Source organism: Rhinolophus ferrumequinum, chromosome 7 (assembly GCF_004115265.2).
Source record: "Rhinolophus ferrumequinum isolate MPI-CBG mRhiFer1 chromosome 7, mRhiFer1_v1.p, whole genome shotgun sequence".
NCBI lineage: Eukaryota > Metazoa > Chordata > Mammalia > Chiroptera > Rhinolophidae > Rhinolophus > Rhinolophus ferrumequinum.
In genome coordinates this window covers 3247412-3261973 of record NC_046290.1, presented here as the reverse complement: position 1 = coordinate 3261973, position 14562 = coordinate 3247412, and the positions used below count along the sequence as shown (strand labels likewise).

The window sequence follows — 14562 nt, the reverse complement described above, 5'->3', positions numbered from 1 at the left end:
GTGTCCTGCCAGTTGTAAAATAATGTTAACACTGTCTTTTATGATAACACAAATAAAAGAAAAATGACCAAATGTGCATTCCTAGTAAATAGGTTTATATTACCAGTACACAGATATCATCCACAAAATTCTCACTCTACCTGGAGGGCACAAAATATGGAAAGCAGTCATCATTCTTTTAGCAGGTAAAATATGCTGCCTGACATCTCAGAGCAGGACTCTGAGGAAGGGACCGCAAGCTGAAGGCTGGAGTCCCTGCAGGCTGGTGGCCAGGATGCTGGCTCAGAAGACATGTCACAAGGTCTTCTGGAGAACTGAAGGAAGAGGCAGCAATTGAGGCCAACCAGCCACAGGCTCATGGCTGCAGGTGGGTGTTGGGGAGCAGTCCATCAGATAATGGATAATAAACGAGAGTAAAACCAACAGATGTAGTGTGTAACCTGGCCCCAATGGTGTTCTAGAAACAAGACTAATTAATTTCTGCAACAGAGAAAAAGAAAGAAAAGGGGGCTCTAGTAGAAAAGTAAGAGAGAAAGAGGGAAAGAGAGAGAAGGCAAACACAAAAAAATCTAGAACCCAAAGTAAGGAGGTAGTGAAAGAGCCAGAGGCCGGCTGAACCCTGAATGGTGTCCACAGAAAACAACAGGGTTGGTAAACTTAGTCCTCAATTCTTAGCTTGCAGTAACTAGTCCTTAGTTTTGACTTTCAGACATGTAAGTTGCAGAGACTCAGAAAGCAGCTATCTGGCTGCTACCCTGGCACTTCTTGGTGCTGCCAACCTGTTCTTTCTGCCCCCAACTCTGGCCGGGCCAGTGTGAGCTGTGACTACTGCAGCTGCTTCTCCTTGATCTGTCCCTGCTCCATTGCTGGGACCACGTTGTGGAAAAATGAGGAAAAGTATAAGAAAAGGAAACATGTTGCTAGTGCCTGTGTGGATGAGCCAGGATGGCATCACTCTAGGGCCAGGGCCAGAGGATGGCAGAAGTAGGTGGTCTCACGTGTATCCTCAGCTGAGCTACAGAAGCTTACACACAGGTAAGTTTCTATCAATGGTTTTCTTTTTTGTGTTTGTATTAATATTTATAAACACTCACTATATGGCATATAAACATACTTTTGTTCTAAATATGGAAAATATAGTTAATATATCAAAGGTATAATATATAGAGTATTATGTAAGTACAAAGTAGATAAAGTATATGGAAACATTTTTATAAATGCATGTGCGCATATATATATATATATATATATATATACACACACACACACACACATATATATCTACAGTTACGTTTATATATACAGTTTTATTTATTTTTCAATTCTGTGCTGGTAAAAGCTTTGCTTTCCTTGAAGAAATCTGCCTTATTTTCTATTAATACCGATTGAACCTATAATTAATACAAACCCATTATATCTATAACAAGATTGCCTTGGTTTCTAGAAAGATCCTAGACCCATTTCAAGCTTCAGTATCACAGATAAACATTGTCCTTTACATTCTACACGTTTGTGCGTTTTCCCTTGGTCTTCATTTTTTTATTTTTGTTTGCTTTTCTCTTCATCTAACTTGGAATTCTACTAATTTTTTTTTCTTGAGATGATCCATTCCAATTTCTTAAGGTAAAGTGGTTTCATTTGTTGTTTTTTCCCCAAAAAATATACGATGGAAATGAGTGACCGTTCTCGTCCTTTCCTTGACGAAACTCAGAAATGTGAATGTGTTAGCTGAGAACGAGGTGCTATAGTCCTGTCCCTTTGTTTCCTGCCAGCCCGGGTGCATTTTGAAAATGGGGAAGCTCTTGATCTCCTCTACACGAATCCGTAGATTACTGTGAATCAGTGAGTTGGTATGAGCCAACGGAATCCTTCTGCAGAAAATGCATTTCTGTCAACGGCATAAACATGTCCTTCATCCTGAATACGAGCAGCTTTCCTTCCTGGGGCCAAAGAAACACTAATGTCCCTGAAATAGCAAAGGTGGAAATTGGTGTGTCCTCATGAGGAACAGAAATATCAAACCCCAGTCTGTTCCAGATGCTGCCATTCGGTTCCAGAAGAATGTGTTCAGGAGGGAGAAAAGAGGTGTTGAGGTGGGTCGAGCACCTAAATTCTTATGCCCTTGTGTTCCAGTCTCTGTGTTGATGCTCAGACATACGTTATCTTCAAAGTTAAGAGCTACTTTCTAAACAAATATCCTCCCTTATCTTTTTAGTATTTGAACCACGTAATTTGCTAAATACTTACAGATAAACACAAAAATAAATGTTATGATTTCAACAAAACTGCTTTTCCTCAGCTCTTTGCACGCATAGTTCTTGGGGTCGGTGGAGAGAGAAGTGAGATCTGGGGTCCAGAAAGCCTGGGTTCTACTGTCAATTCTGCCACTAACTGGCTGGTCCCTGCAGGCCTCGGTTACTGCACCTGTGATATGAGTTGGGTTGATGATACAGCACATATGTTCCTCTCTGTACCAACCCTCTTGTCCTATTCCCCCAGAACACATGGGTAGACATTTCTTAGCACCCCCCCTTCCCTTTGGAGACCCACCAGCTGAACCCTCACTTTTAGGAAATAGCCTCTGTCCCACACCCTCCAGTGCTCTCTCTTTCCCCAGTTACCTGCTGGCTGCAATGGAGAACCAAGTCCTAGGAGAGGAAGGAGCCACAAGGTGGAAGGATCTTGGGTCTCTGAATGACTGCATGGAGCAGAGACCTCACCAAGCTGTGCTGGAGTGTGGTGCCAGTCAGAAATAAAGTTATGGTTTAAAGTTTAAGCCAAACTTCAAACACAAAGCCACTGAGATTTCGGGGGGGTGGGGGAGGAGATCTAACTTACTAGCACATCGAAGGGTGCTTCTTAAAATCCCTTCTTTCTCTAAAGTTTAAAAATCTACTATGTATTGTTCAGAGGGGATAAAACCTACCTCCCCAAGTTCTATACCCTAAATGAATTAGTACTATAACAAACTTTCCTAAAAAGAACTCTTAAAATTACAGGATTTAGAGCCATGTTAAGGTTTATATAGTCAAGCTTTTCCTCCTATTAAGAAATTAATTTTGTTAAAAACAAAACAAAAACAAAACAAAAACAAAACAAGGAAAGTTTGGTGCGCTTTACCATTGTGTACACAGATGCATACATGCTAGCTCCCTCTGTTCATGGACTGAGATGTTTACATAGATGTGAGAACTAAAACACAACAAAACAAATTAAATGTGGACATAATATTTTGGCTTGGTAAGTATCATATGGACTTCCTTGGAGTTTAAAGGTCGAGTGATGTTGGATTAAGCCTATGGGCCTCCATGTTCTAAGGAAGTGTTTGGCAAATTCCTTGGTCAAATGAATGTCTCAAGACACCTTCAAATGGGAACCATCTTGAGAAGTCACACCCAAGCATGGGGCTGCCTGGACAGGATCAGGCTGATGAGGCAGTGAACATTAAAAGCACTAAGAGATATATGGCCATCGCCGAAACGTCATACCTTAAAAATCTGTGTAGGTACTGGCGGCTGCAGGGTGACCAGGAGAAGACCCCGTTGCGTCCTGCCAATGTAGGGGACATTATGTTGCCCTCAGACTTTTTGCACATGTTCCCTTCTCCATCATGGACCATGCCAAAACTACAAGAGAGAGAAATGGTTCTTTCAAACAAATAACAGTTTAAATTGTCTACTACACTTTAACAAACACATGACAACATGGTGAAGACTCCCATACTTCTCTGTCCTGGTCGGGCGGAAATCAAAAGCCCTAATAACCAAGCTGTGGAGACCAGTCACACGCATGCATCCATATGTGGACTTTGTTTGAAGGTACACTTGTTATTCTTGAGTGAAAAGGAAACCCCTTTGGGCCTCTGGCTCTAGCTTAGTAAATGGGGACATCTCAAGCTACAGTGGCTGTGGACACCTGTAACATGGTTTGTTACAGGTGTTTAAATGCCACAATGTCAGTCAGCAGCCCCCAATGTCACCCTGCAATCCTGAGAATCCCACTGACTGAGCTACCTCCCCCACCAAGTGCTTCTTCTCCTTAACATTCTAAGGCTTTGGCCTGTAGAAGAGCCTGGTACTGCCATCTTCAACTGCCCCACAAGAGCACAACTTACTTGGGAAGAAACCATGGGGTATGGGGAGCTCTATATAGCCCTGAAGTCTTCTTATTAGGGCAAATACTATTTTGGAGAGTGAAGCTATTGTTGGTTGGTGTCTGATACCCACTCAATCATTCTATACACCCTTTGAGAGAGGGGCTCTGAATGAGTGGGACCCAGAGGAAAGGAGAAAGGAGAGAGAGGAAGAGGGAGAGAGAGAGAGAGAGAAAGAGAGAGAGAGAAGATGGACAAGGTGGCTGCTTGAATCTGGAGACATTCTGCAACCCAGCATCCTGGGATGAGTGGAGGGAGGGCTGCAGGGACAGAAAACATTAGCACGGGGCACAGGAACTCCCAAAGAGGCCAGAGAATCTACTTGTTGCCAAGGCTGAAGTCACATTTTCTGACTTTACTATTTTGCTAAGAGCTGTTTAATAATATCAGTAAAAATAACAAGTAATGTTTTTAAGCACTCACTATTTTACAGCCAGGATATTAACCATGCTACCTATGTTCTCTAATTTGAGCCTCACTCCAAGTCTGTAAGGTAAGTGTAACGAGTGACAGCAAGACCAAGGACTTCTGGGAGCCTGGCCAGGGTCTGAGTGTCAGGACTGGAACCCTACACCCTGACATCAGAGCCCGGGCCCCGTGCGACAGTGAGACCCGGGCATGATTGAAGGGTGTATCCAAGAAATTCTAGCATGCAAAATGGTCCAATTTCTGCAAAACTCCTGCTCAGTACCAAGGGTGATGTACATGTAGTCATTTCAGCCTCCACCCAATCTCTGAAGTTCTATTAAAAGCAATCAATCACGGCCAGGGTAACCATATGGCAGAGAAAATGTGTCATAGCTATGAAAAGATTCAGGCTGTAATCACACATGGGTGGCTGCCTTAGGGAGAAAGTGACCACAAGAAATACCAAAGTCCTCTCCCCTGGCTGGCCTTGGACCTGAGTATGAAGAAGACACTTTATGTCCCATCAAGTGCCCTGGATAGATTTGCTACCACTTCTGCCCGCATTTCTGAGGTCTTCAGAGTCACGACACCCCAGGTCTGCGGACGTCTTGGTCTTAAGCATATCCATCCAAGGTGTTTTCTATGATTCTTTCTAGCATTCATCTCACATTTGGCTGTGTATCAGAATACATGAGAAATGCACTGGACAAGGCGGCTGCCCCAAGCCCACCCTGGTAGGTTTCTGATGTAGTAGGCTGGGGGCTGGGCTCTGGCATTTGGGTACACAGCACATTTCTAACATTCTAACAGAGCACTGTGATTCTGCTCCCCACCCGATGTCAGCACCACTGTTTTGAGAGCTGTGTTTCCGAGTAGGACAACACCCATGCATCGTGCTCTGACGGATGCCAGCACATTAGCACAGAAATGCCACACAGTGACCACATCTAACGTGAACATGAACATAGTCATGGAAGAATGAGTAGGACTCATATTGAAGATAAGATTGGTATTTGGCAACCCAGAAATATAATTATTATTCAAGTTATATGTATTACATGATTTTTTTTTGCTACCATGAACCACAGTACTTTATTCAAAGTGGCCATCACCCCTATGTTAATGCAATACATAGACATATTCTTCCTTGCTTACCTACTATCTAACATGTATCTAAAGAACAGAGATTCTTCTTATCCATGATCACAGCCCCAGAGCCAGAGCACTCCCCAGCCCATACCAGGTTCTCCATCCATGTTTGTTGAATGAATAAAGAACAACCTTCCAGCTATAACATCAACTCAAATACCCAGATATAAATGTGATTTCAGAATAAACTGGACTATAGAATTATATTCACTATCAGATGCTTTTAATATCTTCTGCAGGACTCTGTTGAGTGATTCAATTACATCAACAAGTATTTCTTCATTGCTAACGATACACCTAAATGAACAGCCAAGTATATTAGAGGTTGTAGTAATTATTTCAGGTTGTTCAGATAGTAGAGGTTAAGGAAATGAGAAGCCCTCCACAGGAACCATGGGCCAATGTCATGTGGATGATAAATGATACCCGGAGCCTGATGATGGTAGGACACAGATGTCCAGAGCTCTGATGCAGACTCTCCAAGGAGCACAACCCCTCCTCCATGAGAGGCAGGAGGCTGACGTGAGGCGGCAGTGATGTGCGACTCCCGGGGTCTTGGAAGGTCAGATACCCTGGAGAGCATGCACTGTGGAGGTGGGGACCTCAGTGAGGGTCTTGCCTCTGTCATTCATAAATGGTGTGACTTTGGGTAAACTACTTCAGTACCTGAGCCTCACTTCCCTCACTTGTAAAATAGGATAATAAGACCTTCCTGATCAACTGTACAGAATACCTGGCACTCTGCATGTCACCAACCAAAATTCAAAGCTTCTATCCTTTTCACTGATTCAAATGTGGTTTTGGTCAAATCACTCAACACCTAGATGTCATTTGTACCCGTGTGTGTGTGTGTGTGTGTGTGTGTGTGTGTGTCTGTATGTGTGTCCAAAAGTCAATGGGTTTCAAATATGTTTTGGAACAGAAACAAACAAAAAATCTTAAGAGGACTGACAATAAATAAAATTGGCAAGAAATGACCCTTTACTTGCTGGCGTCCCCCAGGGCACAGTCTAACAATCACCAGAGGGATGCTCTAAAGTGTGGACTTGCCCTGATAGTCTACAAAGCCTTCAGATCCCCCAGTCGATGCGGGAGGGGCCCAGGTCGATGAGGGAGCCGAGCCCCTAATCGTGGGGTGTACACATCACCGTCAAATGCCTGAACACATCTAACATCACCAGCCAAGCAGGACTGAGCAGGATGGTGTTAGCAAGCCTATTCTGCTGCTTTGGACACTTCCCCGATCTCCTGATTGTGTCTCTTGCAATGCCTCCAGCCCTCTCTGCTGATCCCTTACATGCCGTGTCTATTTTAACTTTCTGTTAGACTTTTGCAGGGTATGGATTACTCATCCTTTTATAGAATGATACATAGTGCTTTGATGGCAGAATGCAAATTATGCCCAGAGAACGGGTCCATAAATGCTGAAAAGACAGGAGACAGAATGATGGATCATGCATACTTCTGAGCACAGTAAATATGTTTTAATACTCTCTTAGCATTCTGAAATGCTAATGCAAATGAAGTATTTCAGTCTATTGGATGTAATAGGAAAGTTCAGCTCAAACAGTATGATTTAAATTGTGCCTGCACACACCTGCAAAGGATATCACAGGCTCTACTGGCTTTGCAGAGAGAAACCCAGGTAAGAGAAGACCAGGCGATGTGCCTGGGTCACTGTCAGGCCCTGGGAGAACCACAGTGTATCTGGAATCCGTGTGCCACGTCCCTGCCCATCAAACGGTGTGAATTCCCTTATGCAAGTGGGAATTTTCAAGTGGATGACATATTCTCCAAAACGTGTAGCTCTGCGCCAATTTTTCAGCACTTGCATAGAGCAAACCACACGTCCCGTGTCAAGTGATTTAACATAACAGGGAACTCTCCCTGCCCCACAGTCCTGACTCAGTCCCACATACAGACAGAGAACACACACATTCTCACTTCTGGTTCCAACACACATCCTGAATGCTGGTTCTTAGCAATTTCTATTTTTAGGTAAGGTTCCCCAGTATAAACCCCAAGATGTCTAAACAATAGTTATTAAATAAACAAGCTGGATAGAATAAATGTGCTTGTCTTCAATTCAACCCAAATTGAGAGTTTGGTTACTGAGCCTGCTGAGCCACAGGCGATCTCATGTGCTGTAGTTTGGAATGATCACTCTTCACTCGACGCGTGCTCCCTGCCTCACTCCCTCCTCCAGTTCCATTCAGGCACGTGTGCCTACTGCTCAGCCTGGCCAGCCGACTGGCTCAGCTCATGAATGAAGACAGAGATTGTCTGAGTGGTTTCTGTGGTTTGAGCTACACGTGACCTTGCTCTGCCCATTTTACAAAACGCTCTCCACAAAGAGCAGGAATTCCAGCGATTACTGCCATTGTGATTCTCACTGTTTTTGTCACTCATTTGGGCATGGAGCAGGCAGGGTTCATTTGCACATTCCCTACATACATTTGTTATTTCAATACGATCAGCAGCTACTCCACTGGCAATGTCGGAGCTCCCGTTTCTGCATGCCGTGCACCATGTCCCCTATATGTCAAGCATGCAGGACGGGGCTCATCACTGCAGACAGCAATCCTATTAGGAGCACGACTCCTATTCATCCAGATCCAGAGCTCCAACCTTTCTCCCATCTATATTCCCACTTGCAAACAAAACATTTGTCTCTTGTTTGGAAGAACTTCTTTCCATCTAGTACCAGCTTAAGTAATGAAAGGAAATACTAAGAATTGACTTTTAAGAGAAAATAAAAGCAAACACCCATATTGTTGACATTGAAGACTGAGGGCCTTGTGTTGGATGTATCGAGTTTAACTTTAGTTAAATTCACCACCTGCAACTGCTAGCACTGCCCGTGCCCATATCTCAACTGCTGATCTAATGCTGATTTGCTCAGCCCTCTGTGACTTAAATATTTCTTACCTTGATAGTTTAATTAAATTCAGGTATGGTTCAGAGAACAGCAAGAGGCCCATGTCGTTAAAATAATGAGAGTTTTTGATGTTTTAACTCTAGCAGCCTATTAAAAAATACAATTATGATTTAACTGAAGACTTTATAAAGTGTAGATGCAATTTTCTAGGCACTGAAAAAATCAATCATTACCTGTAATGATGAAGGGATCAGTAATAGGATATAAAGCTTCACTTTCAGGTCATCAGTTCACACAGCAAATGTCTGTTGGGCTTCCATGGGGTTCCATGAAAGGCAGGCAGAGACATGTACACAGACACACAGGCCCACATACATGAACATACACACACACACACACACACACACACACACACACAGGCAGCTGCTCTGAACAAGTCAATGCCATGAGCAACCTCAGTCTATTTCCTAAATAGAGGATGGAGACCAAATCACTGCTGTTTGGAAGGTTTGAGATTTTGCAAGTAAAATTGGGGTTAAAGTAAAAAACAGAAAAATTGTAATTTTTCGTTGTGTATTACCTAGAAATGTCAAGTATTGCTGCAGTACAGCAGGAAAAGACTTGTATCCCCACTGTCAGTGCTGGTGCCACCAGGGCAATTGCAGGAAGTCAGCAAGTGGACCATTAAGGGAAAAAACAGGCATTGCCTCAGGTGAGGCAGCTTACAGCATGATGAGACTACAAAAGCTTATCTAAGAAGTTTATATAATTGATAGAAACTGTGTAATTGATAGAACTTTTTCATTCCATAGGAACAAATGTAAGCTTTTGACATAAAAAGATGCCACCAATGACAAGCTACCCACTGCTGGGCGCTGCTTGTCCAGCACCGGCGTCTGTGCCAAGCCCCCAGGCTCAACCATTGTCCCTGATGCTGTCATCCCATTTCAAAACCAACAACCTGGGTAAATGGGAACGTAGGGAGCAAACCATCTCCTCCTGGGCCCAACCTGCTGTTGCACCTGCACTCCCCAGGCTCTGCTCGGCACACCAATCCAAAAACATCTCCACAGATTCCATAAGTGAGCTAAGTACGCAAACTCAGGTGTAACGAGTTAAACATAGGCGGGCTTGTTACTGTCCTCTGTCTTCTGGAGTCCCCTGAGAGGAGCTGACCATGTAATGCGATTAGCCCACAGGACGGGGGAGAGGGAACGATACAAGTGTTGGCAATGGTACATGCACGTGTGAGCCAAGTGTAAGGGAGTAAAAGAGCGAGGGAAGTGTAAACCATGCATTGAATGTGCAAGACGAGGCACTAAGATACAAACAAAACAAGTATCTAAGGGAGCATTTCCTACTTGTCAATGACATTCTCCTTGGGTATGTGTGAATTCCCCCTACATATATGACTTAATGAGTCAGTATTTCTATGGCAGCCAACCGGGCAGGGAAGGACCCTGGGCTCTCTACTCCCATGGTCACGCACTTACTTGTGTCCAGACTCGTGGGCGATGGTGAAAGCCAGTCCAAGACCTGTGTCTTCATTGATCGTACAGCTGCGATATTTACTGCACATTCCACTTATGGGCGCAAATCCTATGGAGCATAAAGGTCAAAAGAATATAGAGCAGTATCATAATAAAATAAAGGAAGAGGGTGTCTTATATATGTGTATTTACCCCCCTCCTTTAGGGAAATGTGGTTCTCATCTTCATCTGCTGAGATATGAGATGGGAAGCCCTTGGGCGATCCCAGAGAGGGCCCTCAGTGTGGGACGACGGGGTCTATTGCCTCTGCGTGGAAAACAGTGTAGGGCTCTATGAAACATTCATGTCCCAGGTTACAACTGGACAAAGCAGAAGAGGGTTTCACTGCAGATGGGAGAGGATGTCTGACTTGTTCTAGAAATATCTGTGTCCTTAAAAGACTGAGTGAAAAAGTGTGGTAGGGAATCGATGTGTCAGGAAATCCTGAGACCACCCTAGGTCCCAGGATTTGCCCCGAGGAATCATAGACTAAGATCTATTATACTCATGGGTAGGACTTCATCTGGCAAAAGGACAGAGAGAAAAATCAGCAACGGAAACACGTACTTAGGAAGGGGTCGGCGGGGACCAGGCATGAGCTCCCAGGGCCTTCTCCTAGTGAAACCACACAGGATGTCCCAGTGTCCCCAGTGACGCGTTGTGACAAGTGTGGACTACTGTTCACCAGGGAAGCTCATCAGACACTCAGGGCCCAGGGGTTTTCTGGGGGCTGGTCATATAAGCACCCTCTGCCTGGCATGGACCCAAATTCCAGACTCCCTGCAGGTAAGCAGGTGTTCTGCATAAACCGCGTTGCTTTGTGTGGTTCAGGCACAGTGAGCCATGCTTGGCAGCGAAGCTGTGGGAACCTTCTAGAGATCTAAGTGCTCAGAGGCCAGCCAAGGGCCAGTATTGTAAGCAGGCTTCTCGAGGACAAGTGTCAGGGCTAACCTCTATCAAACTGAGTCCTGCCGAATGGTTTTGTTTATTTCTATTTTTTATTAAATGTATTGGGGTGGCATTGGTTAATAAAATTATATAGGTTTCAAGTGTACATTTCTATAACACATCATCTGTGTGTTGCATTGTGTGCTTACCACCCAGAGTCAGTTCTCCTTCCATCACCATATATTTGACCCCCTTTACCCTCTTCTACCACCCCTCTCCCCTCTCATGCTCTGATACCCCTAAACTGTGGTCTGTGCCTATGAGTTTTTGTTTGTTTGTTTGTCTTGTATCCAGGACAGCCCTCGTCAGTAGCTCACTGTGCTTTATTTACATGGACTATTTGGAAAACCATCTAAGTGCTGCCTCGAAAATATACTCAGCCCTATAAACATGTAAAAAGATTGCTATGGTTGAGACATTTATAAAGATACAGAAAAATGGCGAATATAATATTGTTGTGCTATCACTACAGATATTCATAAGCACACCATTTCAGCCACATAATGAAACATCCTTGAATCTATTGACCCTATTCACACACATGGAGGAAGAAATACAATAAATATTTTCTTAAGTTAGAAGAGACAGGAACTCTTGAATCTGTGAGGGATGTTTTCCTGTGAAATACTCACTTTTGATAAACAAATGCATACTTTTTTGTTTGGCCAAAGGTTATATGGGGATGTGAGCCTCTACAATTGTACTCAGCAGGGGTCGCTGCTTCTGGATTTGGAATGAAGGCAAAGGTACTCAATATCTTCGGCCACAGGAGGCACATAACACAGGTGTGTTTTTCAGAACTCTGCTGGGGAATCTTACCCAAAGTATCACAGGGTTCATTCTTCCAGGAACATATATCTAGACCAGTTAGTAAGATGGCATGGTCATGACGAGTTCCATCTTTCCCCATCAGGCCAGACTGCCACTGACAGAAGCTACTTAAGGTGTGGTCTGCGTGATGGCTGATCACAAGTCCTGGCTATGCAAGAAAGACCGAGACCCCCCATAATAAGAGAAAGAAAACAGGTGACAATGCAATTGTTATTAGCATTGGATCCCAGCAAACTCTCACATACTTGGATTGCAAACACACAGAGGGATCTGAATGGCACATAAGTTATCCATTTTACATGTTAAAATACAAAAAAAGGTCGTGTTCTGTAAAACCTGTACAGATTCAGTGCAGACACTTACGTTGACTTCTCTAGTTCTATACAAAAACAGCCGGGATATATTTAGCTAACCCTGAATGCATTTTCAGTGACCCAAGAAAGATTACTTCAGTGCATACAATTTTTGCATTTAAAATCTTTGTAAAACTGTTTGCAAAGTTATATGAGGCAAGAGGTTCATTTCCATGTGACTGAGCACATACACTAGCTCACCTAGCCCATGGGTGTTTATTTCACAGCCATGCTGAGCAAGTGGGATTTCCAGTTTACAGCTCTTTGAATATTTATTACTGCAGTATTAAGTTAAGCCATTTTCCTACAAGGCTGACGTATTTATGAGAAGAGCAGGTCAAATGGGAAAGCTTCATTTCTGGAATAAACTGGAACTAGAAGGAAATATATATGGAAGACATTTAACCTTGTTCCTATATACCAAGCTCTAACAAAGACACAGTGAAATATCAAAGTAAAGAATGTGTGAACTCGTGGGAAATGAAGAATTTATGTGTGGGGTGGGCAGGAACATCCTCCAGAGCAGGCTGCGATGGGCCTTATTTATAGGAATGCTGTATCTTCCAGTGGACGGTCAGAGAAAACGAGGTTAAATACTTCAAGCTTAGGACAGTGTGTTGAAAGCTTTCATGACTAGAGTATTATGTTGGAATATTTATCCCTCAGTCATGGGACACGTTTTCTCCTTCCATGTTTACTATGTCTTTCCAGAAAGTCCAATATGCCTGAGCTAAATGGTGAGCCTCAGCACTCGGTCACACCCTACATTCTTCAGCTGGCGATTTCCAGGAAAACTGCATTAATTAAAGTTAACACAGGTGTACGATCAAAAGATAACCTCGCTTATTCTTTGCAGCTTGGAGGAATTCCAAGGTGAACACGATTTAATACAAGGAATAATTAACCTGTCACCTGAGAAGCCCTGCTGGTCCAGCACCCGCTTCCCCAACACAGACACACACTCACACAGAAGACAATGGACTTGTATCTTCTTGACTGTTCAGCCTGCCCGTACATGCTCCCACACTGCCCTGGAATATTAAAGTCTGGAGGCATCTTAGGTCTTATGAATGATCTTAGATTTCATCTAAAACATTGGTTTTAGAAATAAGAAAATTATGCCTAACAGGAGCCTCTGCCAGCTCATCGGCAAAGTGCAAGTGTGTGTGGGGAGGGCACCCTGGCCCATGACCCATCCAGGATGAGCTCTGGGCAAAATACAAGTGAGGGCCTCCTATGGCAGAAGCCCCATAACTGTGACAGGAAATGTTCACATGCCTCCTCATTGTGAACGGAAGTGGAATATCCGTGCATTTAGACAGGGACTTGCAGCTTTTCCCAAATGCTGCCCAGAGCCAGCACAACTGGGTTTCTGTACGCAACGAGAGAAATGTGCTCACCACGGCAGAATCTCTATGAGAATAAAATCCCAAGACTGAAGGTGGTGAGGGTTAGTGGGCTCAGTCTCAGAAGCCGGGAGATTAAATAGAGCGAAACAATGCAATGCCACACAGTATGATTTAAATTCTATGCTACGGGACATTTTCAGTTTTCTAGCAAAGGACAAAAAGGGTTCAGTTCTACCCAGCAACCTAAAAGTTCACAGTGGCTAGAGACACAATTTGTACGGTTTATTCCCAGTGTGTTTCCCACCCTTATATTAAAAGCAGCTCTTCTATTCCATTTTTCATGAGCCAATTAAATTAGTACTTCTTACTACCTCTGCATGAGAGCCACAAAAAGTAAAATAATCATTCAAGGAACTGACAAGCAGTGCATTGAGTTAGACAAAAAAATATTTTAAAAGTTTTGTCCCCAAGGGAAAGAGAAGAATTATAGAACAATTATATTAAGGAAAACAAAGCATTAGTTTACATTGATTTTTCTGGGGGAGAGGGTATGGAAAGCTGCTGTGTTAAGAGAGATAATACCTGTTCTTCTTCCAGAAGAATCAGACCTACAATTGCAATGTTGATGTTTCCTCCTATGGTCCCGTCTTTGAACAAAGCAGACACCTGAAAAAGACAAGCAATCCATGTTAGTCCCCATATATGACACTTTTTCCAGAGTCCTCAGTTGGCCTGGAGTCCTGCAGCTCAAGGCTAATCCCTGTGTTCTCCAGTTATTTACCAACACTACGTTTCTTCTACTGCTAGACAGACAGGTACTGGGATCTCTATTGACCAAGATGGATTGTGGAATCCTTGTTGTTCGTGCCTTGGAGTGAAAAACTGAAGTTTGGGAAGGGAGGTTCCACGTCTTCTTGAACACCAATGAAGTGATTATAAGGTCTCTGAATTGATAAATGTCCTC

At 43.5% G+C, this 14562-nt stretch overlaps 1 protein-coding gene across 1 annotated transcript in view; it reads right to left on the bottom strand.

Annotated features, from left to right (window-relative positions):
- Nucleotides 1-14562, bottom strand: part of ADAMTS16 (ADAM metallopeptidase with thrombospondin type 1 motif 16) — a 132506-nt gene that overhangs the window by 70006 nt on the left and 47938 nt on the right. The window contains exons 6-9 of the mRNA XM_033110716.1: nt 14181-14264; nt 11885-12044; nt 10082-10187; nt 3489-3626 (exon numbers count right to left, since the gene is read on the bottom strand). Coding sequence (XP_032966607.1) covers nt 3489-3626; nt 10082-10187; nt 11885-12044; nt 14181-14264 — 488 coding nt within the window. The remainder of the gene's footprint in view (nt 1-3488; nt 3627-10081; nt 10188-11884; nt 12045-14180; nt 14265-14562) is intronic.